The sequence below is a fragment of the Panthera onca genome, chromosome D4 (assembly GCF_046562875.1).
Source record: "Panthera onca isolate mPanOnc1 chromosome D4, mPanOnc1 haplotype 2, whole genome shotgun sequence".
Taxonomy (NCBI): domain Eukaryota; kingdom Metazoa; phylum Chordata; class Mammalia; order Carnivora; family Felidae; genus Panthera; species Panthera onca.
This window is the reverse complement of record NC_138351.1, coordinates 59927182-59954364: the sequence shown is the minus strand read 5'-3', so window position 1 is coordinate 59954364 and position 27183 is coordinate 59927182. Positions and strand designations below refer to the sequence as shown.

The 27183-nt window shown below is 43.3% G+C and overlaps 2 protein-coding genes across 8 annotated transcripts in view; both read right to left on the bottom strand.

Moving 5' to 3' along the window:
- Positions 1-684: 684 nt before the first annotated feature.
- Positions 685-18384, bottom strand: TRMT10B (tRNA methyltransferase 10B). Of its 5 annotated transcripts, none has more exons than XM_060609280.3 (9): positions 18319-18372; positions 11728-11925; positions 10942-11050; positions 10207-10331; positions 8073-8225; positions 6859-6937; positions 6150-6217; positions 2155-2278; positions 685-1326 (listed from the first exon to the last, which is right to left on the bottom strand). In XM_060609280.3, the coding sequence occupies exons 2-9, from the start codon at positions 11911-11913 to the stop codon at positions 1220-1222; spliced, it is 951 nt and encodes a 316-aa protein (XP_060465263.1). In that variant the 5' UTR covers positions 11914-11925; positions 18319-18372; the 3' UTR covers positions 685-1219. The 5 variants fall into 5 exon arrangements, with proteins under 5 accessions (XP_060465263.1, XP_060465261.1, XP_078292798.1 ...); XM_060609278.3 differs by having other exon boundaries at positions 11728-11932; positions 18319-18369; XM_078436672.2 differs by lacking the exon at positions 18319-18372 and adding an exon at positions 13387-13407 and having other exon boundaries at positions 11728-11930.
- Positions 18385-22419: 4035 nt separating this feature from the next.
- The window catches only part of FRMPD1 (FERM and PDZ domain containing 1), an 88945-nt gene continuing 84181 nt past the window's right edge, over positions 22420-27183 (bottom strand). For all 3 annotated transcript variants that reach the window (XM_078436669.2, XM_078436670.2, XM_078436668.2), the window contains exon 16: positions 22420-24934. In XM_078436669.2, the coding sequence (XP_078292795.2) occupies positions 22548-24934 (2387 nt within the window). In that variant the 3' untranslated portion in view covers positions 22420-22547. The remainder of the gene's footprint in view (positions 24935-27183) is intronic.

Below are 27183 nucleotides of genomic sequence, written 5' to 3'. Positions count from 1 at the left end.
AAAAATGAAGCCTGGCAGATGATCCAGGTCAGTGTTCGGAGGTCAGAGACCTCCCTGAGAGTATGGTAAGAGTCACCCCTGAAGCCTAGCCATAGGAGGTCCCTTTTGGATGACAGAGATTATAGAACTCATTTAATACGGTGATAAAGACCAAGGAGCATTATATATTCCTAAAGATGTTTCCTGAAGACTGGGCTGTTTTTAATACAAAGATATTGATAGAATTTATCAAGTGATGATAGCTCCTTTAGAATTAAATCATGAAAGGGAGGGGAGAGAGCAGAGAAATAACATTTTGGTTCTTTGGAGCTACAGAATATATTCTCTGAATTTGCAACTGCTTAGCTTTCAAGTTTACTAACTCAAGCTGGCCAGAGTAACTGAAGCAACTATATGTAACTAAGACCTGAGAAAAGGGATCACTGAGATTGTGTAATGAAAGGTTATCCAACATACTTGCGTCAGAGGCAATGTATTTTCTGGTTACTTTTTTTCTTTTCTGGTTATTTTTAAGTTAGACTTACCAATACTGTGTTTTTGCTCTTCAATTCTGCCTGTTGATTATAAATATACATGAAGAAACTAGTTTGCACAAGGCTCAGAAAGATACAAAGATACTCCCACAAAGTGTCCTGTTAGGAGGCTACCTTTAGGAAGAGAGAAAACCTCCACTCCATACTCAGAGCAGGACAGACAGGGTGGGAGCTACAAGTGGGAACAAAGTGCTATGGGGGCTTAAAGCAGGGCTAGGTTAGGATCCCGCAAAACACATAGAGTGTATCACTGAGTTCGGGAAAATCACCATGAACAGAGGAGGCTGGAGAAAGTGCTACAACTTGATGATACCAGTTGAGTGAAAATTAAACTCGATATAATAATAATTATTTAATTATTTAAGCTATCTCTAAAGAATAGGTATTTCACAAATAGGTACCTAAAAGATGAATTAATACATCCAAAGCCATGTAGTTTTGGGCTAATTCCTGGTTATGTAAACTTTTTACTTAGTCATATATCTGGGCTCTTCCTGTGAGCCAGGCACTCGGAGATAGAAAAGAGTGTAAAATGTGGTCCCTGTTATTAGTAACTTATATTCTAGTGAAGATCCAAGATGTCAAGTAAAGGCAAGTATGTGCCATCGCCACCCTCTGCTCCGCTTTTCGGTCAAGGCACCTTCAGCAACTTCCCCACCCCTGCAACTTCTTAGGCTGTCTGTCCATCACTCCACTGAGTTCTGAAGAACGTAGCCTTTTCTGGAAGAAACTCCTTTCTTCAATGCTTCAGGCCAGTTTTGAGTCTCAAAGTATGCAGATAGGATATCAAAGACTGTTAGAAGGTAAAAAGAAAATAGTGACCACACTGAGAAAAAAGGAGTAAATGACTGATGAGGAAAAGGGTGTTCTGGAATATTTCATTTAACAAACCTCTGCACCACACACGGACCCTCTTGCCACAAGGACCTCAGCCTACATGGAGAGATACGAGCCTGTGAATGGACAGTGCCACAGCACTGAGAGGAAAACAGTATAATGGAACACAAAGGAGGGTCTCTGAATGGCTGAGGGGGGAAGGGAGCAGCCAAGATGCTCCTGGACTGAATTCTGGACAAATAGGACTTCACAGTTCACTGATGGGTTGAACACCGCATTCTAGGCCAAGTGGACAATTTCAACCATCTTTAACATGGTTGGGATCCAGGAAGAAAATGCCGAGTGCATCTGAGAGGCTAGAATACTTGTCACAAACTGCATGCGATAAAATCTGAGCACATTAGTCACGGGGTACTGCTTTGAGGTCCGCTTATATGTAAACATAATGCAAAGGAGCAGCACCAGAATTAACACATGTTAAATGTGGGCCAAGTGAGGGGCGCCTGGGTGGCTCAGTTGGTTAAGCGTCCAGCTCTTGGTTTCGGCTCAGGTCATGATCTCACAGTTTCATGGGTTTGAGCCCCACATCAGGCTCTGCGCTGACCACATGGAGCCTGCTTGGGATTCTCTCTCTCTCTCTCTCTCTCTCTCTCTCTCTCTCTCTCTTTCTCTCTCTCTCTCTCTCTCTCTGCCCTTCCCCTACTCATGCTGTCTCTCTCAAATTAAATAAATAAACTTAAAAAAAAAAAAAAAAAAAAAAAAGCGTGGGCCATGTAAGCAGTACCTTGATTGATGGCCAAGATCTCTGAATGATAGTTTTTCCGATTCTGGCATCTGACCATGTATTCCTGGATTGGCAAGCGGGCTGTCTTGACAGAGTGCTCTTGGGCTTTTTGAAATGTCACCTTCTGTAAATCACAGTTAAATCTTTTTCTTGTGAAAATGATAAAGATATTCTCATTGTAATATGCATAGCAAATTATGAGAAACCCCATTTACCACCACTCCAATTTCCATCTGTATAATTATGATCATCTGTAATCATAATTAAATGGTAAGTATTAAAAATCAGTAGCCTAAGGGAGAATGAAGGAACTGCAGACAATGAAGAGTATTTACCTGTTCTAAGTAAGAAATGGCTTGTGCAGCAGACATCTCACTCACTTGGGAGTCATCTATCTACTAGCTTCCATTTATTACTATTTACAACCAAGAAGGAAATAAGTAAAAAGAGGCATATTTATTTGCAGCCACAATCTGCATCCAAAAGTTCAAGCAATCTAATCAACCAGAGGAGAACACTCCTGACCCTCAGTCGGTAAGATGTAATTCTGGATCTGGAGTTTTCAGCCCATAGCCATTTGACAGCAGCAAATTAGAGAAAAGGGAGAAAGGATTCAAGTCAGATACAAAACAGCAGTAAGGTGTGAGAGCACTGAGCCCAAGTAAAAGGAAGGGATCTGAAAACTGCAGAAAGCAGTCATAAAAACTAAAAAAAACCCAAAATCTGAGGCCATTTAGGGTCAGAGTACAATAACTAATATCCCTTTAAAGATGTCCCTGAGTCATGAACTCAAATTTAAATTATATTTGCCACTTCGTAAGAAGCTCTGGAGAGATCATCTACCTACTTACAATTTCAGGACTAAAAAGAAAGGTTTAGATTACTGGTTAGATTACTGGTATAGATTACTTCCAATAGTTAACTATTGGAAGGGGCCTCAATAGTTAATTATTCTATTCCGATCATCTATCCAATGTTGGTCTATCCGTATGGCCTCTCTTCCAAGTGGCCTCTGTCCTGAAAGGGACAATCCTTATGACAGGCATCCTGGGGAAACCTATTCTACTTTTGACAGTATGGATTAATAGGAAATTCTTGACAGGGAGCCAAATTTTCTGTTTTCCCTGAGGCTTCCACTAATTTTTCTAGTCCCATCCCCCCAGGACCATACCAAGCAAGTAAAAATGTCTCTTCCACAAGATGGCCATTCAGGTACTCCACAGCAGGGATCATGCCCTGTGCATCCTTCTGGCAGTCTCAGTTCTGTCGCCTCCCCCTTGAGTCTCTTCATCATTCAGGCCAAACTCGTCTGAATTTGTTGCAGCTTGTCACTGTCCTTTACCACTGTGTCATGATCGACTGGCTACCAACAGTGTGGTCTGACCAGCTGGAGCAGCATGAAGCAGACCTAGCACCTCTGTCCTGACACTGGACCACCTGCTTCTCAGACTCACATAAAACAATTCCAAGAGAGAACTTCCAAAATGTGTTATGTGGTGCGATTCAGATAACATAAAGGTACAGCTGCTCAAAAGACTTCTTTGAAGAATAAGACCCCTTTGCATATATGGTCTAGGTGGTTTTTTTTTAAGTCTATTCTTTTACAATCATTTTGAACTGGAGTACAAGAATTCAAAGTTAGTAAGACACTTGGATGCTGCCCTGGAGGAGCTCACAGTCTAGCTTCTGCTCCTCTGAACACTTAAAGATAAAACAATTCCCCTTGAAGAAATGTTCTCAGCATATTTTCTGTGTGAAAGCCAAACTCTGCAGTAACAACCAAAAAGTTCTATACGTGTGGCAAATCATTGTGCCAATTACTTTTCAGTTTAAACACGACTGGAGCGATAAGAGAAGACAATGTATTAAAACTGCACATCACTGATCGTACCCTGCTCACTGACCTTCTAGACTTTTCTGACTCAAAAGAAAAAGCTGTCACTCTGCTGTGGGAGACTGCATTTGGCTGTTATGTCTCTTTAATCTCTTTTAATCTATAACAGCCCCCTAACTATTTCCGTTTTCATTACACTGGTTTTTTTTAAAATGTGGTCCAACTGTTTTGCAGAATGCCTCACATCCTGTTTCTTCATGATTAAATGTAGTTTAAACAGTTTTCAGTAAGAACACTTTGCAAGTGAGATTCCATCACATTGGGAGGCACATAGTGTCAACACTGGCGATTCTAAGTTTGAACATCTGGTAAGATGGTGACCTCCAGTTCACTTCATTGTAATGGCACATTTGTGCCTTTGTGATGTGTGGGGCAACACATGGGAGACTGTGTGAATAGCCAGTTCTCCCACGCTTTTTGTTCAATCAGTTCCGTCAATCAGTGATTATACTGGGAGTAACAAAATAATGATTTTTCAATTCTATTATGTATTTCTCATTTAACAGCTAGCATTTTTTTTTTTTTTTAATGTTTATTTATTTTGAGAGAGAAAGAGGGTACGCACGAGCAGGGGACAGACATAGAGAGGGAGAGAGCATCCCAAGCAAGCTCTGCGCTGTCAGTGCAGAGCCTGATGCGGGGCTGCGTCTCACAAACCATGAGATCATGACCTGAGCCGAGATCAAGAGTCAGATGTTTAACTGACTGAGCCACCCAGGCGCTCCTAATACCCAGCATTCTAGCATTCTTCTATCTCCACCCCCCACCTGTTTTTTAGATTATCACTATGAATCATGGAATGCTGACCTTTTTTTTTTTTTTCATTTTATTTATTTGAGAGAGAGAGTGGGGGAGAGTGGCAGAGGGAGAGACAGGGAGGGAGAGAGAATCCTAAGCAGGCTCCACACTCAGCACAGAGCCCAATGAGGAGCTCGATCCCACGACCCTGGGATTATGACCTGAGCCAAAACCAAGAGTCAGACATTCCACCAACTGAGCTACACCGGCACCCCAGAACACTAACTTTTTTAGAATAAATGCAATTCAGTTAAGTATCACCTGTATTGGGGTGCCTGGGTGGCTCAGTCGGTTGAGTGTCCAACTTCGGCTCAGGTCATGATGTTGCGGTCTGTGAGTTCGAGCCCCACATCAGGCTCTGTGCTGACAGCTCAGAGCCTGGAGCCTGCTTTGGATTCTGTGTCTCCCTCTCTCTCTGCCCCTCCCCCGCTCATGCTCTGTGTCTCTCTCTCTCTCAGTCAAAACTAAATAAAACATTAAGAAAATTTTTAAAAAAGTATCACCTGTATTAAATATGTGTGTATATCTCTACAGATATGAAAAAATATCCAAAATACACTCACATATATTAAAAAATACATATATGTAATATACCCACAAATACTTGTGTGATCATAGATTATATCAAGAAGTATACACAAGAAAATAGTGGTTGGCTCAGGTGGGGGGCACTGTAGGACAAGGATAGGAGGGAGACTTATTTCTCACTGTAGTTCTTTTTATACACCTTATTATATCATTATTTATTGCGTATGCAATATGTTAATTAGTGATATAAACTAATAACAATTATCTCAACAAATGTGTGTATAATAGAAACATATTTCAAAACTCCAATTATTCCAATAAAATTCCAACTCAACAAAAGAAATCTGCAGTCTTACTGACATCAAAATTATAGGATAAAACTTATGTCAGCAGAAAAGACGGCCTAAGAAGGAACAAACTCCACTCTCATAAAAAAACAATTAGGTGGTAAGAATGCTGAATCAATGCTTCCTTGGTCAAGATCAGAGTTATCCTTGCAGAACTGAAGAGAGGAGAAAAGAAATTCAACAACGGCTCTTTATGTAATTACCAAACACTCCCCATGCCAGTTCCTGACTGGACTGCCAGGTCAGGATCACTAACATTGATGAGAAAGGGAATTTCACAAGCAGGAGGGCCAACCGAGGCAGGAGAGGTTCCTTCTTCCTATTCTGAGTTCTTAGGCCTTTTGGGTAAGATTATGATAGGGCAGCTACCTCTGAAAGGAAGCCCCACTTTTCAAAATATAGCTGTTAGGTCTAAAATGCATGTTTACCTTCTGGATGCTTTCGTCCACAAGTCCACCAAGGATGTAAACTTTGTTTAGATCAACATCTTCAAGAGCTAATGAAAAAATGAAGGCCATTGAGATCAAATCTGTTTTATAATTTCTAAAGCCAAAGAAAGTAAAAGGAAAGAATTATTAATGATAAAAGTAGAAATTTAATAAAGTAGGAAACAAAAAGGTAATAGATTTGCTAATTTTCTCAAAAGACAAAGCTTTGGCATATCTAACCAAGAAAAAAAAGGCAGTCGACTCAAATCAACATTAGAATTCATAAAGGAGACAAAATAAAAATTACAGAGGAATGTGAAATAATTAGGAAAGAATACTAAGATCAACTTAATACCAATAAATTTGAAAAGTATGTGAAATAGTTGATTTTCTGGAAAAAACACATATCTAACATTGATCCAAGAAGGGCCAAGGAGGGGAGCTGACCAGGGAAACTGGGAAAGACTGCCAGGTAGGTCACAAGGTCCAATGAGGCTGGAGACCCTAGATCTGTGCAGCTGTGCACACATAGTAGGACATGTGCAAAGTATAGTGAGGTATACACCCATAAGAGGTGTGCAATTAATGTTCATTCCTTTTGTTTTTTTTGATACACCTTGGGTGGCTTTAATAAATTCTGACACAGGGAATAATCAAACACAGGGTTTAGAACAAACTGCTACATGAATCCATGCAGGAAAGTACATACCATGTTCTGAATCAGGAGTCAGGTACACAAGGGTTTCCAGAGGAAATAAACTAAAGCAGTCTTCCTCTGTTATGTCTAGCTGAAAAATGTAAATAATCCAATGTAGTGTGAACTAGGTTAAGACACAGCCCACACTGCAGCATCTAGTTACCAGGCATCAATTCTCTGTTAGGCATGGCTCTAAGTGCATCAAGGGCACACATGTCTGACAATCTGTTCTCACAAAGTACTTCAATGGGGAGAGGAAGTAGAAAGGACATTCTACAAAACAAGATAGAAAGTAATACAACACCCTAACAGATGTACAGGAAGCACGCCCCAGGGCAACAGATGAGGGAGTGACAACACCAGGGACAACCTTCTAATGAAGGGAATGCTGGAACATGGTTTCTGAAAAGAGATGAGATAGACACATACAAAAGGAAGTAGCAAAGAAAATGGGGAGAATCACCTAAGAAAGGCATAAAGATGGGAAAGCAAGGGAACCATGTGACCCTAAGAATGGGTCTGTGGGGCTCACGTACAAGAATCATAAAACCCGCACAGAGAAGAGAAGCAGGATCTGGCTGTACTGTAGGAGGGACACTCAGACAGTAACAGCGACCACAACTAACTGCAGGACCACACAGGGCACGTTTCATACTCTCTTCCTCTGTGAACCTCCCTAGGAAAGTCCACACCACCCAGTCCCAGCTACATAACACAAACACACAAGACATTTTTAGTGGCACTTCTTAGGAAGTGTTCTGGATTGTTGCCTGTATTATGATCACTGCATTCATGGGGCCCTAGGGAAAGAGATAAAAAGTAACTGAATGCTCCCTAAAACTCACCTTGAGTCCACATTAATCTCATAAGGATTTTCTCTTCCCCCATAACTCATGCTCCCTAATTACGCACTACTGTAAACAAGAAAGGAGTCACAGCATTTCCCCCAAAACATTCGTGGAGTATACAGTCTAGCATACAACACACAGAATACAAAATACAGTCCTAGATACCTGGTAATATTAGTCTGCCAATGCAGTGGAAGGATGAAAGTTTAGAAATAGAAGAACTGATGACAGATTCTAAAGTTTTTTAGATTGCAATAGTGAAAACATACAATTAGTATATTTTTATATAAAAATACGAAAAAGTTAAAAAAAATTTACTATTATCATACAATCTACTTTTCAAATGACACTTCAAGTAATATGCAAAATGAGGCTTACCAGGTAACTAGAAAATCCATCATTCATCCTCAAACACTCTTCATACAGGTGACTGTCTGTTGTGAATCCAGTGAGGTAGATCCAAAATGGCCTGTCAGCTTTTTTATTTGAACCATACAACCTTCGGATCTGTCCAGCCAGTCTACTTAACTCCTTCAAAGAAATAACGACAACTTAGACTAGAAGCATGCCCACTCTTTCTAAATTCACTACCAACAAATGGTTAGGGATGCCTGGATGGCTCAGTTGGTTAAGCATCTAACTCTTGATTTTGGCTCAGGTCATGATCTCACAGTTCATGAGTCTGAGCCCTGTGCTGGGCTCTGCACTGACAGTGTGGAGCCTGCAGATTCATTCTCTCTCTCTCTCTCTCTCTCTCTCTCTCTCACTCTCTCTCACTCTCTCTCACTCTCTCCCTCTCTCTCTACCCCTCCCGGGCTCACGCATTCCCTCTCAAAAAAACAAACAAATAAACAAACAAAAAAAACAAAAAAACCATACCATACCATAAACCAAAACAAAACAAAACAAAAAAAAACAGAACAAAACAAATGGTTACTCAGTAAGTTCACTGAATGCTACTCTGAGAAATCTGATGAACTAGAATGGCCCCTTTTACTCCAAGAATGAGTACGGAGGGTATATGTGAGCATGCATGTTACACTCCATGGCACACACACCTTATAGATCAAAGTTAAGGTAATGATACTAGCCCAAAAATAGTGAGTTAACGGAAAGACTCTGAACTCTCTCTCCTTCTGGACCTGCTGTTATATATCTAATATGATATATGGAATTGTTCTTTTAGCTCATATCTAAAATTTTACCATGTGATATTTACTGTTTATTTTTAAAAGGTTAGATTACTAAACAGACATGTTTTATACTCCATCAAATAAAATTGGCACCTTACCCTAACTCTAGGAGATGTAACAGGGTCAGAGGTTTTAACTTTCCATCCTGATTCAGAGACATCACCTTAAGAAAAGTAGTTTCACAATCTGGCCTGATCTGGGTCAGGAGAGAAAAAAACACTCTGGATTTGATTTAATCTGATCTCAATTAAAATAAACAGTAGAAAATTCTTGGTTGACCTTTTCAGAGGGCTATACTTAGAGGTTCCATGTACGAACCCCAAATCTTCAGTCTTCCTAGTTTCTCTGAAAAACATGCAAACACCAGCATATACGACAGAGATGCTGGCAAACAGAAAAACCTGGTTTTTGGTGTAAGGCCAAAAATTAAGGCCCAATACTGTGTGTTTCCTAGACATCTGGTGAAACCAGGTAGGCCCTGAAAGTCCAAATAAATTCAAGCTCTTCCCCCAGTTCTGCTCCCATAGACAAGGCCCCCCAGCTAAACAATCCTTTCTGTCAAAGGGACCAGGCTAATTCCTGCTTATCCCCAAGTAGTGAGTTTCAATTCCCTGCCAGCCCATGGAGTTATTCCCAGAAAATTAATCACATCTTCCTGCAGGAACCAGGGAGTACCCCACCCTCGTGACACTACAAAGCCTGCCTCCCACAGCCCCTGGTTGTTCATTCTGTCCCCAAGTATAATCCCATGTGGTCCTGCATGGCATGCAGTGTCCTCCTCCCCCTGGGCTGAGTACACGTGACTAATAATCTGCTATCATTTTTATCTGTCCAATGTCAAGTGTGTTTTCTTCAGCCATCCCCAAAACCCTAGCGTGGAATCCCTCCTTTACCAATGGGGTGAATGGAAAACGATTAAAACACATATGTTATAGGAAGACCTCCTACAAGGTCATCTCATCAACATGCAACTAGGCAAATATTCCTCTCCCCAGTAGAAAGCCAGATTTCATTTCTGGAGGACTGAACATGAAAGGCTCCATCTAGACCGGGGACACCATGAACACTGAGACAACAAGGTGGGGCTCAAAACAGAAGATCAGATAAAATTTGCAGACTAAACCAGAGGGTATCTATTCTCTTCCTGATTCTTTATAACAGCCAATTTGAGCTGAGAAGCCATGTGTAGAAAACTAAACACTTTTGCTGGTTTACTACGGAATTACAGAGGCTGGAAGTGGTCCTGCTCTTTGTCAAAGCTGTTCCCTTCTGGACGTCCCTCATGTGAGCAGGAATTCAGAGCTTAATGGATGTCCTACCTTCTTAGACATGTGGTGGGTCATACTCAAATCAATACAGAGTCTTGGTCCTGAGTGTTTGGCTTCCAAAAGTCTCTCCTTGGTTAAGGATCTCAGAAAACGTTTGCTGTGCTGGGGGCAGATGCCTGAAGTAGAAATATCAAAAAGGAGTAAAAGTGGGAAAACAGAGGAATACATTCAGTTGGAAAAGAATCTCCCTAGCCAAGTGATCTTTTTTGTACATAAAGAGAAACTTGAAACTCATACAAGATATTTATTCATTTGGGTGCAGCTGAATGGTGAGGGATGTGGGCTCTGGAGTACATTGCTGAGTCTAACTCAGAGTTCAGTCCATTTACTTATTATTACTAGATAGTCTTAGGCACATTATTTAATTTCTGAGCCTCAGTCTCTTCACCTACTAAATGGGGATAATAAAAGCACCTACCCCTCAGGGTAAGCCATGTAAAATTCTTAGCAATGAACCTAGCACATAGCACTCAATAAATGTTAGCTCCTGTGGTTATCATTCCTTCTACTTCTGAGCTTATAAACACATATGTTCACTATGTGTTTCAGGGCAGCCTTAAACTTTGCTGTCTTTGAAACTTTGATTCCCCCAAAAACAGAACAACAGGTCCTACCTCCAAGAGGTTTGTTTTTCCTTCAAAACAATATTCCTACTCTCCTAAGAACATGCAGATACTAGTCCGTAAAGAGATAAATGACTACACCAGCAATCAGATTTATTTTTACCTGAATTTTCTACACGATTGGCCTTTCTTCTTTCTTTTTCTTGCTTTCTTTTGCTCTTCTTTGCTGCAACTATCTTTTCCCAGTGTCTCTGTTTTCTTTGGACATTTTTCTTACGTCATCAAGAAAACAAAATTGTTTGAGAATTTCGTAAGCAACAAAAAGGAAAATGAATATTCAAAACAATTACTTATTTTTTAAGTTAGATTTAAAGTTAGGAGAGAACAAAGATATTAGTCTTAAAAAAAAAAAAAAAAAAGACTGGATTGTATTAAGAGAAAGCAGAGCCCCAGAAAAGAGAAGTGATATGCCCAAAGTAAACGTATTAGGGACAGGGCCTAAAGCAGAGCTTAGATTTCCTGACCCTTCTGAGGTGTATCAAAAACTCCTCTTCCCAGCTGGCTCAGTCGGTTAAGTGTCTGACTCTTGATTTCAGCTCAGGTCATGATCTCAGTTTGTGGGTTCGAGCCCTGCATAGGGCTCTGTTTTGACAGCGCAGAGCCTGCTTGGGATTCTCTCTCTCTCCTTCTCTGTCACTCCCCGTCTCGTGCTCTCTCTCTCCCTCTCAAAATAAACAAATACACTTAAAACAAATTCCTCTTGCACTTTATATACTTTTCTTATGACTCAAGTGGAACTGAAACCTTAAACCAGTAGGAGGAAACTCATCCAATTTTAGAGCACACCAAACTCATTCCTAGTCTGTTACTAGTACCTACCCTCAGAACAGGGGTCTCTGGGACATAGCACCATCGCAAAGCCCACGGCCAGGCAACTCGATGCACTTACTGAGCACCACATTGCACTGCCTGTGGGCAGTGTCTCTCCCTCCAGATGCTCACATTCCACATCAATCTGTAGAAGCTGGAAGCTTTCAGAGATGCTGTCTTCACCTGTGTCCTCTAGGATGACTTCTTGCTCCTGCAGCACGCGTGAGTCTGTTTTCCGAGCACTCCCTTCCAATTTCCAGTCCATGTGCTTAGTCTTCTGTCCTCTTCACCCAGGTCAGAAAAAGGCACAATTACGTGAGACGTCACCTTATTTCACCTACAGAGGTATTTCCCTGCATCCCAATGTCAAATAGCATTACTGTGTTCCTGAAGGAGTAGACATGTGGGAAATATTAACACAGACTTATTGAATGGAGAAAAGTGTCTGTGTCTTCCAGAGAAATGGGTCAGCCCAGAAATGTTTCAGTACCAAGGAGGCTAAATCCACTTTTTAGAAGACAAGCACAGCTCCTGACAGCTCCTAGCAATCACCAATGATTCACTGCTGCAGTGACACAGGTGGTCAAGTCATTTACTGTGTTCTTCAAAATGCATGTAGTAGTTGAGGGTGGGACAGAAATGGCAAAAGCCACCTCCTCCTTTATGTTTCAGTTTATATTTAGAACTATTCCTTTAGCAAACATTTATTGAACACCTACTCTATGTGAAGTCCACTACTAGAAATATCCCAGGAAGGTAAGAGCTAGCCAAAAAACATATGGTGAAGAGTTACCCGAAACCAACCAAGAATTCTAGGTTGCTGGTGATGTATCACAATTTGTTTTTCCAAACTATGTATTCCTTCTCCCAACTCAGTTAAGTATCACTGCAGCTGAAAGCCACAGTCACCAGTGAGAAAACTTAATATCCATCAGAAGTGCTGAGGTAGGAAAATATGGAGAACCCATTGCTATGGCACACTAAACAAGTGCCATAATTTCAAACTGCTGTTCAAAATCCCTGCAAAGGTTGTAAGTAAAAAATGTTCTAGGCGCACCTGGGTGGCTCAGTTAAGGTCTGACCCTGGATTTCAGTTCAAGTCATGATCTCACAGTTGTTGAGACTGAGCCCTATGTCTGGCTCCAGGCTGAGTGTGGAGCCTGCTTAAGATTCTCACTTTCTCCCTGTGCCCCCTCCCCCACTCACACTCTCTCTCTCTAAAAATTAAAAAACCACTCTAGTCTACAGTTAAGTGTCACATATGTCCATCGTTTATGGCTGCACCTCTGAGTCCAGTGCATTTCCACCATCTTCGGAAAAGTATATCTTTGCAAAAGCTAATGTATGTTATATGATCCATGCATATGGTAAAAAAAAAAAAAAAAAGATTTATAATGAAAAGTAATGATCCTCATTCCAATCCCTTCCACCTCTAGTGCCAACCTGTTAATCAGGTATTTTTAGTTCATCCGGTAATTAACTCCTTATCCTGAAATCATATGCTTTCCATTACTTCTTGAATCAACTTTAACTTTTATCAACTCCCTATGAAACACTAGAATTCAAATCACTCATAATATCCCCTCTTATTTTTCTGTTACACTGACTTTTAAATTTTTTTGAGGTATATTTTACATACAGTAAAACCCAAAGGTTAGGGTACAGCTCAATATTGTGTGTGTGGAGAGAACATACCAGCTCAATGAGTTTTTAACAAAAGCATAGGTGTGTTACTTACCCCCTTATCAAGATATGGAGCATTTCTTTTTTTTTTTTTTTTTTTTTAACTTTTTAGTCATTCTTCTTTTTTTTTTAATGTTTATTTATTTTTGAGAGAGAGAGAGAGAGAGACAGAGCTTGAGAGGGGAAGGGCCAGAGACAGAGGGAGACAGAGAATCCAAAGCAGGCTCCAGGCTCTGAGCTGTCAGCACAGAGACCAATGTGGGGCTTGAACCTGTGAGCCACAAGATCATGACCTGAGCCAAAGTTGGATGCTTAACCGACTGAGCCACCCAGGTGCCCCAAGATATGGAACATTTCTATCACTCCAGAATGTTCCTTTCCTTCTGCGCTTTGCAGGTCAATCTCCATCCCATTCCCACAACCCGACAAAAGCAACCATTGTTTTTTTTCTATAACCATAGATTAACTGTGCCTATTATAAAACATCATATAAATGGATTCAAACACTGACATTGGCATTTTCCCCCTCAATGTGTTTGAGAATCATACATGTTACTTCATGTATTAGTAGTTTATTCCTTTTAATTGCTGAGCAGAATTCCATTGTATGAATATACCATAATTTATTTCCCTATTGATGAACATTTGAGATTTTTCCAATTTGGGACTACTATGAATAAAGTTGCTAAGAACATTCTCACACAAGTGTTTTTGTGGACATATGTCTTCATATCTGTTGGCTAAGTACCTAACAGTAGAGTTGATGGGGCATAGGATAGTTGCCTATTTAACTCACAAAAGACTGCCACCAGTTTCTCAAAGCAACCGCACCACTTCACAGTGCTGTCGGCAACAAATCAGACTTCCAGATGATCTGCAGCATCACCAACATTTGCTGTTGCCAGAGTTCTTAATCTTGGCCATTCTTGTGTAGTGGAACCTAGCTGTGTTTTAATTTGAATTTCTTTGATTGTTAATGATATTAAGCACTTTTTCATGTAATTTATTGGCCATTCATAATATATCTTCGTAAGATTTCTGATCAAGTCTTCTGCTCATTTTTGAATTATCTTTTTATTAATGAACTGTCGAAGTTTATCATATTTCTGGATACAAGTCTTTTTTCAGACATGGGTATTGAGAAGAGGTTTTCCCAGTGTGTGGCCTGCCCGTGCATTTTCTTAACAAGGCTTTTGTTAAGCAGAAATTTTAAATTTTGACCAAGTCTAATTTTTAATTAACTTTATTTCTTTAACTTTTTAAGTTTATTTTTTTATTAACTATAAAAGTTAATGCTTTCTGTGTCTTCTAAGAAATCTTTGCCTACCCAAAAAGCACAGAGATATTCTATGTTGCTTTCTAGAAATATCTTTATAATTTTAGTTTTTACATTTAAGCCTATAGTCCATCTCAAATCCACTTCTCTCAAAGATAACAGTCTTGTCCTGCTTATTGTCCAATGCTGAAAACAGTTTCTTCATATAATCTGTCCAGTTTTACAGCTTTTTTATCAGAAGGTAAGTCCAATACCCATACCTCTGTCATGACAATTACCAGAAGACATCTTTACTATGTTTAAGAATATCCTTTAAATTTCTACTTCTTGTTCAACAATCTTATGTATTACCCTCTGACTCCTTAAGGTTAGGCTCTGAAAATAAACACCCTAATCTTTCCCTCTCTCTCTCTTCCACCCTTAATATTCCAATTTGGTAAGCTGAGGCTTTAATTTTACATATTTAAGACAGGCTCTACATTGTGATGTGTCATCAAAATTAACCCTCTTGGGCTCTGTCTATTCCCTTGGTGGTTTCTAAAATTCATAAACCAATAAACTGCATTTATATTAACTATATAAATATTACCCACTACAGAGACAAGTAGAGTCCGAGGATTATATTTAGTTCTCTAATGTTCTGACTCCTGTTACTAGCAAACATTTCTAGTGTTAAGCTCATACTGTTTTCTTATACTCCATCAAATGCTCAAAATGAGGCCAAATTTTAGTTGTTTTTCATTTAAAAAAATTTTTTTAAATGTTTACTTTTGAGAGAGACAGATAGAATGTGAGCAGGGGAGGGGCAGAGAGAGAGGGAGACACAGAATCCTTAGCAGGCTCCAGGCTGCTGTCAGCAGAGCCCAATGGCGGGGCTCGAACTCACGAACTGTGAGATCATGACCCAAGCTGAAGGTGGACACACCTGACTGAGCCACTCAGGTGCCCCTAGTTGTTTTTCATTTAGACATAATAGACTGTTGTACTGGAAACATAGCAGTCCTAGGATTTAGCCATGCTTCCCAGCTTGCTACCTGTGAGTAGTAGGATAACAGCCAAAGCACTTAACTTTCTGTCACTGGTTCTTTGAGATGGGATAATACTACATCCCAGGACTGTTGCAAGAACTAGACCTATTTCATTTGCCTGACATGGAGCAACTACTCATGAAATACGGGCTATTCAATCTCTTCCAGTGCTGTTCTTTCAGGCTTTCTAAAAAGGTAAGTCTTCTGAGCAGTTTTGGGGTATTCATCACACATCATGTAAACATTTAACCACCAGATATATTCCTGAATATGGCCAAGTAAATTACATTCTAGATTTTCAAAATTACAGATTAGAAATTTGTGTTCATTTTCCTGCACAGGCTAAAGTTTACTTATGCTCAGAAGTCCTTTCTTTAATACTCAGTACAAATTTTAATGTATTTATTTATACCATTGACTGTGTCACTATGAATTTAAGGCATACACAAAATTTAGTAGTGTACATATTATTTCTAGAAAAATGAGGAAAAGGCCAAGTTATTCTTAAGCATTTCAGAAGCACTGCACTGTTCACATATGAATGGCAATGTTGATTAGAAATATCTTTAAGAAAAGATAGCCAGTCTCATTATACCCGTTCCTTTAGATGACTGAGCAAGTTTGGTTGTGCCCATCATCAGAGTCATCTGCATTTTTCTGCATTTAGGCATTCAAAAAAAAAAAATGAAAACTTTAAGATAAACTGGTCCAACACCTAACAACCTCATTTTATTAGGGTGAGAAAACACCAATTTGTTAAATGAATGCCAGTTTAACAGCCATGTGCTTTCCCTCTTCTGAACTCCAAAGCATTTTGTATTCTCATCTGTTTGTCCATTCGTTCAGTCAATAAATATCCATTGAGCTCCTCCTCTTTGTCAGACCCTTTTGGGGAACGACTGAGAGGCAATGAATGTAGATGTCTCATTGGAGAAGTCTGGCTGAGAAGGAGAAAAGAGAGCTAGGGCTGAAGTAGCTGGAGGGGATGCTGAGCTTTCCGCTGCTGTTTAGAAAACTGGAAGGTCTGTGCTCACGTTTTCTCTCTCATCAAACTGCATTCCTTTGCAGGAGGGACTGTGTACTTATATTTACGTAAATACTGTAAGAGCTCACAATGTAGAACCTTGCAAACAGCAGTGTTTGAATAAATGTTTGTTGAACTGAACTGAATTTTACCACTACCACCCCCATTCCCTTCTTCCTAGTCCCCTCCTTGTATCTCAGACCTCCCCAAGTTCCTATAGTCCCTGAGGATCTTGGGATACAGCAATATTGAAAATCAAATGAAGGCAATTCCAACCACTACCAAAGAGTCTGAAATATAGCAGATTGGGCAGGGACCATATCTTTTTCATCTTTGTATCTTCAGTGGCCAGCACAAGGCCTGGCACAAAATGGAAGCTCAGTAAATACTGAATAGAGCCTTGCTATCTAGTGATTCTCAGAAAGCAAACATGAAATTGGGCATCACAGAAAAACAAACCTTCTTAATCTGTGTGAGACATTATCTATGCCCAGATTTAGCATTTCATTTCATTACAAAATGTTTTCTGAGCCTCCATTACAGGTCCAGGACCAAGGACTGGAATTATTGTACTGGAATTATTCAATTACTCAATCATTTAACAAAGTTACATGCTGAGGATTTGGGAATGATGTCCATTCTGCCTCCATGGGGCTCCAATTATCTACCTCAGCCTTGACTGACAGTTGGTCTCTTTCTCCACTACGTTACAAGCTCTTCCAGGGAAGAGAGGATAAAGAATTCAGGTGCGCACCCCCAGTACTCATCAGCACTGAGCCTTGCAGAACACAAGCAGCCTAAATGCTTTATGATTATGTTACCCTTCTGCTCAGAACTATGCAGTATTCTCCATTTCACTTACAGTACATTAACTGAAATCCTTACAATGGCCTATACTGCTCATTAAGATCTACCTCCCGCATCGAGTGTCCTCTGCACTCTCTGATCTGCTTGCTGCTAACATATTTAAGGATATTCCCACCTCAGAGCCTTTGCACTTGCTGTCGTGTCTACCTCCAATGCTCTTCTCCTAGATAATTATATGGCTACCTGCCTCAATTTATTCCGATATCACTGTTCAACATGGCACATGTTTTACTTATCGTCTGAACTTCCCCATTCCTATAACGTAAGCAGGTGTTCTGTTTGTTTGTTTCGTCCACTACTCTATCCTATATGCCTAGAAAAGGGCTTGGGACATAACAGACGCTCAATAAATACTTACTGACTTAATAAATTCTCCACCCATCCCCATCTCTGAGTTGACAGAAGCCTCAGATCTTTTCTAACCCAAATCCCACCTGAGAAGCATATCGCTGGGCCCTAAGTGACGGGCCAGCCTCTGTCTGCACAACTGTTTGCGTCTCTCATTTTCTAAGTTTTAGTCCACTGAAGCTGGCTCCAGTCCTCTGGCACCTTCAGCACGAGAACACCAAGACCCCAGGCCCGAGAGTACCCCGCCTGTGGGCCCCGTCTGGCCCACAGCCTGCTAGTGCGAGGGGTGGCAGAAAGGAAAAGCACCAAGAAGGTGGAGGACACCAGGCCACACGACTGTCGAAGGTCGCTTCCCGGCATCTGTCCCACCTACGAACCAGGCGGCAGCCCCAAGTCAGACCCCTTTAGCCCCACGTCCGTCCACCCAACGAACCCCAGGCGTACCTGAATCCCTCACCTCGCACAGTCTCGGCGGCGCACGTCAGGCCCCGCCTCCGGGCCAACTTCCGGTTCCTGCCCCCCTCCGAGTGGCATTCTGGGAGTTGTGGTTTTCAGCCTGGTAGCTTGTTGTGCCGGAGCCTGTGGGAAGCTTTGCCTTCCGCCTACACCGGCACTAAGGAGCTGCGTACCGCCCAGGTACTGCTGCGCCTGCCTGAACCTGTTTCCTCGGTTGTGAGACGGGGATTACGATACCCGCCGCTCGCCACTTTCGCAGGCTGCGGCAGGTAACCCGAGGCGTTGATGGTTCTCAAGGGCTGGGCATTGGGAAACTGGGCTGAAACCGGGCTGGAACCACCCCTCTTCTCACAACCTGGGGGTCTTGCCCTCCCTTGGACCCCCTACAACCAGCAGAGCCCACGAACTGACACAGGCTTCCCTGAGCACACAGCTGCCCTCACCACCACCTGGCTGTTTAGGCAGACAATAGAGATATTCGGGCTTGGGCCCTTAACAAGTGAGTCTAGGCTCTGGCCACTCTCCCTTCTCCTTCTCCCTTTACAGACCCAGGGAGAAAGCGAGGCTCAGAGACCCTGAAGAGACTGGCCCAAGCCTTGACCTGATAAAAACCAACAGTCACTCTTTACTCTTCCCTTCATTCCTGCTATCCCAGCGGTCTCACCCTTTGGAAGAGACCTTAGCATGTATGAGCCTGAACTATCTCCCACCCAAGAAACCACATAGCCCTGTTGGATCCCTCCTTGGCCCCATACTGTTTCCCTCTCTGGCCTTTTCTTTTCATAGATCCTCCAGCACCCCCACCCCGTCCCTAATCCTTCAGTCCATCCTTTATCTGCTACTGGAGCAATTTAAATGTTAAAAGTAAACATTCTTTATCCCCCAGAGGGCTTTTCCCTAAAACCCAGCTCTAACATCTCTTCTCTGCTCAGAAGCTGGTACTGGCTTCCCAATCAGTAGGGCTTGCAGAGAGGCTCAAAGGATCTTCAGTGGCTCCCACCACACCTACCAGTCCCTGCACTTTGCCCTCAGCCCAACTGGATACTTTTCCTCTCTCCCTGCCACTGCTCTTGTGTCTCTTCACCTTTGAATGAGCCCACGGCCACCCCCCAGAAAAGTCCTCTTAGCTGGTCTCACTGACCACCGCCCCCCCAACCCCCTACTCCCACCACACAGCAGATACCTGTTTGTCAGATGATTATGTGTCTCCCTTTTCCAAACCCTAGTGGCTTCCCATTGTACTTGGATGTGAAGTCTAACCTTCCCAAGGCCTTCCCCGCCTGGTTCCTGGCTGCCCCTCTAAACTCATCCTGTCATTCTTCCTCTGGCTTGCTGTGTTCCAGTCACACCTGTCTTCTTGAAATGCCTCAAATATACCAAGGCCCTCTGCAGATTGTTCCCTTTCCTCTCACTTTTTCCATGGCTGGCTCCTTCCTATCCTTTAGGCTTCAACTTAAACCTTCCCTCTTTAGAGAGACCTTTACTGATCACCCAGGTAAGATTGGCTCATCCCATCCCTATCTTGGCACTGTTCGTTTCTTTACATGACCTATCAGTCAGTAATCTTTTTATTTTCTTCTGTGTCTTTCCTACTAGTTATAAGTTCCTGAGGGAACATGTATCATGTTGAAGACTTAATTCCCAGTGCCACTGCACACTAAATATGTGTTGACAGAATCACCAAATGAGTGATTTTTCTCCTTTCTTAACACATTCCAACCTACCTTCCTATCTACTAAATCTAGGACCTGATGCTCAGTAGCTACTTCTAATTAATGCTGCTTCCTACAGGAAGCCTTCCACGATCACCACTCTGTCCCCAACCACAAAATGACTTCTGTCTTTTGAGCTCTCCTAGCACCTTATCTGTCCTCTTTGGTCACCCTGAGCAGACCATACCTTAGATTTGTAGGTTTCTATCTCTACATGTCATCTTATCTCTTAGACCAGGAGCTCTTGAAGACAGGATCCTTACCCAATTATTTACATCCATAATCCCACATCAGGCATCACCTGCAACGGTTGTAACAAATGTTTGTCTAAGAAACGAATCAGCCAATATTATGGTGAGTGGGAAAAGGAAGGAGTGAAAATGTCTGGTAGTTTCCTAGTCACTAAACAATTGGCTCTTGCATTGCATCCCATTCTGCCTATTCATGTTGGGGGTGGTGTATCTCAAAAAAGGTGCTACACAGGACCAGCCCCCACTCCCCTCATTTTAGCTTCTCAACAAGCAGTGAGGGATTTCCTGGAACTTCTGGGACTTAGTGCAGAGCAAAATACTAACTCCATACAGTAGCAAGCCAAGAAAGTTCATGGAGTTGAGGGGAGAGGAAGCAAAGACAGACAGACATAAACATTTGAGTGCCTGTGCCAGAGGCTTCACAGTCTTCTTCCTGCCTTCCACTATTATTTCTCACAATATGCCAAATGTGTATTACATAACAATCTCTAGTTTGGGGTGTTGTCCCCATTAATAAGAAAATGTACTTGAGGTATGTAAGTAAGGCATCTGGCACACTGCAGGCCCTCACTAAATGAGACGAGTACTATTTCCTTTTGTCAGTTGGGGAAACTGAGGCCCAGCGTGGTGCCTATAACAACATCGCCAGGATTCCAGCTCTGGTTAAGTTGAAGTCCTGAGCTCCTTGCTTTAACTTGCAAACATACAGATTACGTTCATGTAAATAAGCTACATAGCTCTTCAGAGCTTTCTGCTGGTAAAAGTGTTCAAGTCCTGTTTAACATTATACAATTTTTATTTTTTCAGCGTCCTATTGTTCCTGTTATTCATGGCCACAAAATCACTACAAATCTATGTTCGAGAGCCTTATTCAAATTTTATTCAAAACATTATGTGAAAAAAAAACAGGCCTCTAAGAAAATAAATCTTTTCCTGGCACAAGTACTGGTTCACTGGTTAGTTAACAAATAATTGGTAACAAGGGGTGAGAAAGATATCTTCTCGTCTCCCAAAATATTGCTTTCCTCTGATTGCCAACGGTTTGGGTACATAAACACACTCATTCTGCCCTCCTTGTTCTGGGCGAAGGAGAGGAATTGGGAGGCCAGTGCAGACACACAACTGATCAGGAGTACCAGAGGGACAAAGGGACCCCTTGAACAAGCTCTAATAGCCCAAGGTGACTGTCTAAGCCAGCTTTGGCCTGGACAGAGAAGCCAGGGGGAAAAAGACATCCCAGGGGTATCTTGAGATCAGTTTTCCTGGAGTCTGAAAACAAAATGTAGGAAATGGTTTCATACTAGGAGAGGCATCCATAAAGTTTGGGGATTACTACTGAATTTTACTGAGTATTTACTAGATTATTTATTAGATTTCTACCCAACAAAGCAGGAACTATTAACATTCAGAGAAGAGAAAACCAAAGCACTGAGTGGTGAAGTAGCTTGTCCAACATCCCACTAAGATTAACTGGGATTAACTGGTTTAATCGGGATTAGTGAGAAAGGTACTAAATATATTTCTTTCCCTCTAATATTATTCTTAAAAAGGCAAACTGAATTCAGGGCTTTATGTTTGCCTTTACAGGTATTTACCAGAGAAAAAGGGTGCAGCATTCAATTTGAGATAAAGCACAGAGCACCCACTCCTGGATGTGGGTCACCATGCAACTAAGGAATTTAACTGCCACCTAGTGGCAACCTATGCTTGTCAATGCCAGGCCTGCAGGTGCAGGTGCCGCAAACCAAACCTTGTGAAGGTAAAATCTATCAAATATCATATGTATTCACTCCTATTTGTGAAGGACATTGCCAAATCAGTGTGATACGCGAAGTCAAGACCATTTTTCAGTGATCCCCACCTTCCTCCCTCATCCCTGTCATCCTGGGACAGTCTGTGAACATCCCCAGGGTAAACTATTAGGGCACAGTTTACTGATGGCAAGCTACTTATCTGTATCCCCCCGAGGGTCTGTGAGAATCCTGCCCAGGGGCAGGGATTTGTCTAATTCACCTTTCTATCCTAAGGACCTAGCACATGGCCTGACCCAGAGGAGGTATTCAGTGAAATGTTTGTTGAATGAACATGAGTGAATGCTTTTGAACCAAACTTATCACTCTGTATGATTCAGGTCAGGATTAAGCAGCAGTTTATTTGAATACTCTAGTAAACATTTTGGAGGGGTGGTGGAGGAATGGAGGAGCTTCTCAGGGAAGTGCCCAGGGCAAGGCAGGGGCCTGGGCAACCGGCCTGCTCACAGGGCAGTGGATGCTCGGAACTTCTGGGTCAAACAAAACACAGCAGCCGTGAGAGCCGTGCACTGACGGGCCAAGAGTTTCACACTCAGGTCATGGTAGCCTCTCTCACAGGTCAGCCTAGCAGCCTCTACGAACTGATGGTAGGCACAGACCACGTCCCTCAGGTTCCCTGCTGCTTCCCTGTGCCGAGTGGAACAGCGGCTGCAGTCTGTGAACTGGAAGCACAGGCCGGCCAGCTGGACCAGGTGCTGGAAGGTGTCCCGCACGGCACCCTGCATCTCTTCGGGGGACTGGTCCATTCTGATCACATGTTGACAGCTCGCCAGGAGCTTCTGGGAACCCATGCAGAGGCGGCTCCGGCTTTCTGAAAAGTGCCAGGTGCACTTCTCTGGGGGATGTTTGTTCCCATTCCCCCAGGAAGCTTCTAAAATATCTTGTAATTCCAGTAAGCTCTCTGTGAGTTGGCTAAAGCCCTCCGGGGTGCTGGCAGGGGCAGCTCTCAGCTGTCTCAGGGCCCTGGAGCAGTATTCTGGCCAGATGTGGCTATTCCTCGACAGGGGCTCCGCACTGCAGCTGCGGGCCCGGGCAGGCCTCCAGGGGAGGGCCAGCCGGCTTCCTGCAGAGGGCGGCGACGTGAGGGGGGCAGTGGGGTGTGCTTCCAAGGCCCTGTCTTCTTCCTCTGCTTCTGGCTGCAGGCCACGGAAGCACGTGGCATAGGAGAACTGGCAGCTGCACTGCTCCATCCCAATCCTGGGGGCCATTGTCTCATTCACACCCACAAACCCCAAAGATGTGGCCATCCTGAGACTGGCAGAAACTTTAGGATGGCTTTCTGGGGCAAAGCACAGGAAAGACTTCTCAGCAGGAAGGCAGACGCTAGGACTTTTGTCTTTGTTTTCTGACAGTGAACAATGGTTTGAACCTTCTAAGTGGGGCTCCTTTGGGGGACCCGGTAGTGGCTTTGGCAGAGAAGGAGCTGGATTACAACAGATGTGCTGAGGAGTGTCCCGAGAGGCTGTCTCTTCCCCTATCATGTGGTTAAGTGGCTCTGCCTTGACCCCCTCCAGAGGGAAGGCTGATGGAATAGTCTGGTCCCCAAGCAAGAAATCGGGGTCTAAATCCAGCTCTTCCAATAGTTTTTGCTCTTGGGCCTGGCAGGCTTGGCCTGGGGTTTCTCTGCTTTGTCCTTGGGGACCCGTGGGGGAATGTAGCAGGATCTGCTCAGTTCCTGTTACAGGAGTCTTCAAGGAGAGGGAGGTTCTCATTCCACCAGCTGGAGCATTGACCCCAATAGTCTGTGGCACAGCATTCGACAGGTCACTCTTGGAGTCACTTGAATCTTTCCCAGATTCATCATGAAATAAATTGGTGCCGTTTTTGTTTGTAACTTCTCCATCATGTCCCAGAGATAGCTGTCCTTGTTGTTCCTCTTCTGTAGGGAAAGAAGCCATCTTCTCTCCTGAATTTATCCCACGTTCACCACTTCCAGGCCTGACTAGAGGAGGAGACAACAAAGGCTCTGTGTATTTGGGGGCAGTTTCTTGCATAGGATTTGTAAACAAAGATCCCAGTCCTGTTTCCAATTGGACCCCTCCCAACTCTAGTGTGTCTGCTTGAGAGACCTTATGTGGCCCTGGGCTGACGGTCAGGCAGACTCTATTTGGGTCTGGGTCAGCACTAGAGAGGGAGGAGTTGCTGTCCCCAAGCTCTAGGGTGAGTTCTTTGGGGACACTGGCATCTGAGTGTTGAAGTGGAGACAAGGCATGGGAAGTCTCTGCCTGAGCAGTATCTAGGCCAGATGAGCCTGGGCTGGAACAGTGAGGGGTGCTGGCTGGGGAACTGGCAACAGTGGCAGTCAGGGGGGCAACCCCAGAACTATCTTTATGGTTGGGGTCAATCCGGAGGCGAATGGCAGAAATAGAAGACACTCGAGAGTCGATAACTGACTTGGTTTCCATGGTCTCGGGCTCCATCTCCATGACTCGGGAGGCTGGGTTTTTGCTCTTGGTCTGCCTCAAGGGACCCAGCAGCCCCAGGGCCTTGGTCTCCAGGAGGCCAGGCTCACCTTGCATGTCCTGCAGAGAGGACACAGTTGGGGAGGGTGCTCCGAGGGCCAGATAGGGCTCCCTGTCATAGTAGCACACATCATCCACACTCTCCAGGGAGGCTGATGGCACCAGGGGAAAGGAGACCTGACAAGTGTAGTCAGTCTGTAGGAAAGACCTTCTTTTTCTCAGAGTCTTGGCATACTTCTTCACCCCTCCCCTTCTGCTTGGTTCTCTTCCATCTGGCCCAGGATTCAGGCTGTCGTCACAGATGCAAGTGCTAGCCTTATGCTGTAAGCTTGTGGCACTGGGTTCTGCAGCAGACACAGCTCTGGCCCCTAAGAATCAAGAAAGGGAAGAGTATGTGAAAAGCAGAAAAATAAAGAGACTTATAGAGGTTGGACCCAGGACTCAGGGTTGCCTGGGTTCAGATCCTGGCTGGATTGGTCAACCTTGGGCAGATTAAAGCTTGATCTCCTCAATTTGCTCATCTAACAGATGGGGATAATAATTGTGGGAGACATTTTTTGGTTCTTCATTGCCCACGATGCATGTCATTGTCTTTGGGTCACAGTACCCCAACTTCCTTTCAGGGAACAAAATCTCCCCAATGCTTACTGTCTGCTAGAACTCTTCATGAAGGTGCCCTACCCGCAGTCAGCCAAGTAGCCAGATTTATGACCTAGAAAGTCAGATACAAATTTCCTAGAATTTGCGTATTAATTTAAAAAATAGTAATAATAAAAGTAGAGCCCATCCTTTGCAGCTACAGTATCCTGACAGTGAAGAAATGATGAGAAATCCTGTCACCCAGTCTCCAGGCCTGGTTACTACCTGTGTCTAAACCAGCTCTTCACCTTTGCTGGAAATTCTATAAGCTATCTGACATCCTTCTAACACTCTTGATTGGTGCTTATGTCAACCCAAATCAGTCAGTACCAGCGGTATCAGTCAGCACTGGCCTACTGTGCTGGTTCAATGGACCGGTGCTTATCAAGCGCCCAGAACAAGGCCTGTGCTAACAGTGGTTCAGTGACGGGAGCTGCTACCACTGCTGTAGTTATTGTCACTACATGTGTGAGGATTCCGAGGGAGCTTTCTCTTGACAAAAAGTGTCATGACTCAGTCTCAAGTGTGGGGGTTTTGTGCATACCAGGATGGACCTTTCTTTTTTTTATTTTTTAATGTTTATAAAATTTATTTTTTGAGAGAGAGTGCAAGCTGGGGAGGGGCAGAGAGAGGGGGACCAAGGATCCGAAGCAGGCTCTGACAGCAGCGAGCCCAACGTGGAGCTCAACCCATGAACCATGATATCGACCTGAGCCAAAGTCAGACGCTCAACCAATTGAGCCACCCAGGCACCCCCAGGATGGACCCTTCTGAGCAGAGAAGCATTTTGTGATGAAGTCTAGGGAATAAGCCAGAAGGAATCAGGTACATAGCATAGCACTTGAGAATCAGAGGGCTCTTATCTTCAGATCAGCAGTTTCCAGTCTGGCTGCATCTTATTAAAAACCTTATCAACTCTAGGCTGCTCTTCAGGCCTCTTTAATCAGAATCTCAGAGGCTACAACCTAAGAAGCTGTGGTATTTAAACCAGGTCCCTTGGGTAATTATGATGCCCACCCATGTTTTAGAGCTGCTGCCCTAGGCCACCTATAGCCATTCACCAAGGGCACTTCTGAGGCCTAAAAAGGGAGAGACTCCCACAGTGAATCAGGGCTCAGACCAGAACCCTTATTGGCTCCTTGTGGAAAAAAAGGGAATGTCCAGTATGGACTTTATTTCCCTGGCTAGATTCCTATATGGGAAGGCCTTGACTGATGGTCTCTGTTGTGCCCCCATTTTGAACCCTGCACAATGGCTGGCCCAGCTGGGCAAAGCTGGGGGCATGGATGGCAGTTGGCTGGGTTCTTTGGAGAACAGTGCAAATCTGCTCATAAGTTTCTCCTTCTTTATGGGCACAGCCAATTAATGAACTCAGGGTAGATGATAGAGAATTTGTTTACTCATTTAGCAAAACTGCCAGGTACTATGTGCTGGGGACCCAGGGGTGAGTGTATAACACACAGTCCCTATACTCTGAGGAGTTCTTGGTTTAGTAAGGAAGAGAAATATCAACACAAAAGTCACACGAATAAATATACAATTACAGGCAGTGCTAAGTGCAGGCAGGAAGTACCCAGGGTGCTATGAAAACACGTGAAAGGGATGGGGAGACCTGCCCCAGTCTTGCGCAGTCTGGTTGACGTTTCCCAGAGGAAGTGAATTTCTACGTGGGGCCTGATAGATGGGTAGGCACTTGTAGCCAAAGATCAGGGTGAGGAGTGTTTCAGGCGGAAGGAGCAGCACGTGTAAAGGCCAGAGGTAGGAAAGAACTTGGCACTTTTAAAGAACGGTAAGGAGGTCTGTGTGGCAGGTATGCAGAAAGAGGGCTCAGGAGGAAGGAGACAGAAAGGGACCATGTCACAGAGGACCTGGAGGGGCCTCACAGGGGCTGCTAAGGAGCTGGCCTTTCTCCCACAAGGGCAGGAAGCAACAGGAAAGGGCTGACCCAGAAATAAATGAGCTGCAGCTTCCCCAGCTC

What these genes read in the sequence shown, in the direction of transcription:
- TRMT10B (XM_060609280.3), bottom strand. Translation starts at nt 11,913, where the DNA reads ATGGACTGGAAATTGGAAGGGAGTGCTCGGAAAACAGACTCACGCGTG. An exon ending in GCAGTGCAATGTGGTGCTCA is followed by an intron (nt 11,051 to 11,727) that starts GTAAGTGCATCG and finishes TGATGACGTAAG; the next exon opens with AAAAATGTCCAAAGAAAACA. An exon ending in CCCACCACATGTCTAAGAAG is followed by an intron (nt 8,226 to 10,206) that starts GTAGGACATCCA and finishes ATTTCTTTGAAG; the next exon opens with GAGTTAAGTAGACTGGCTGG.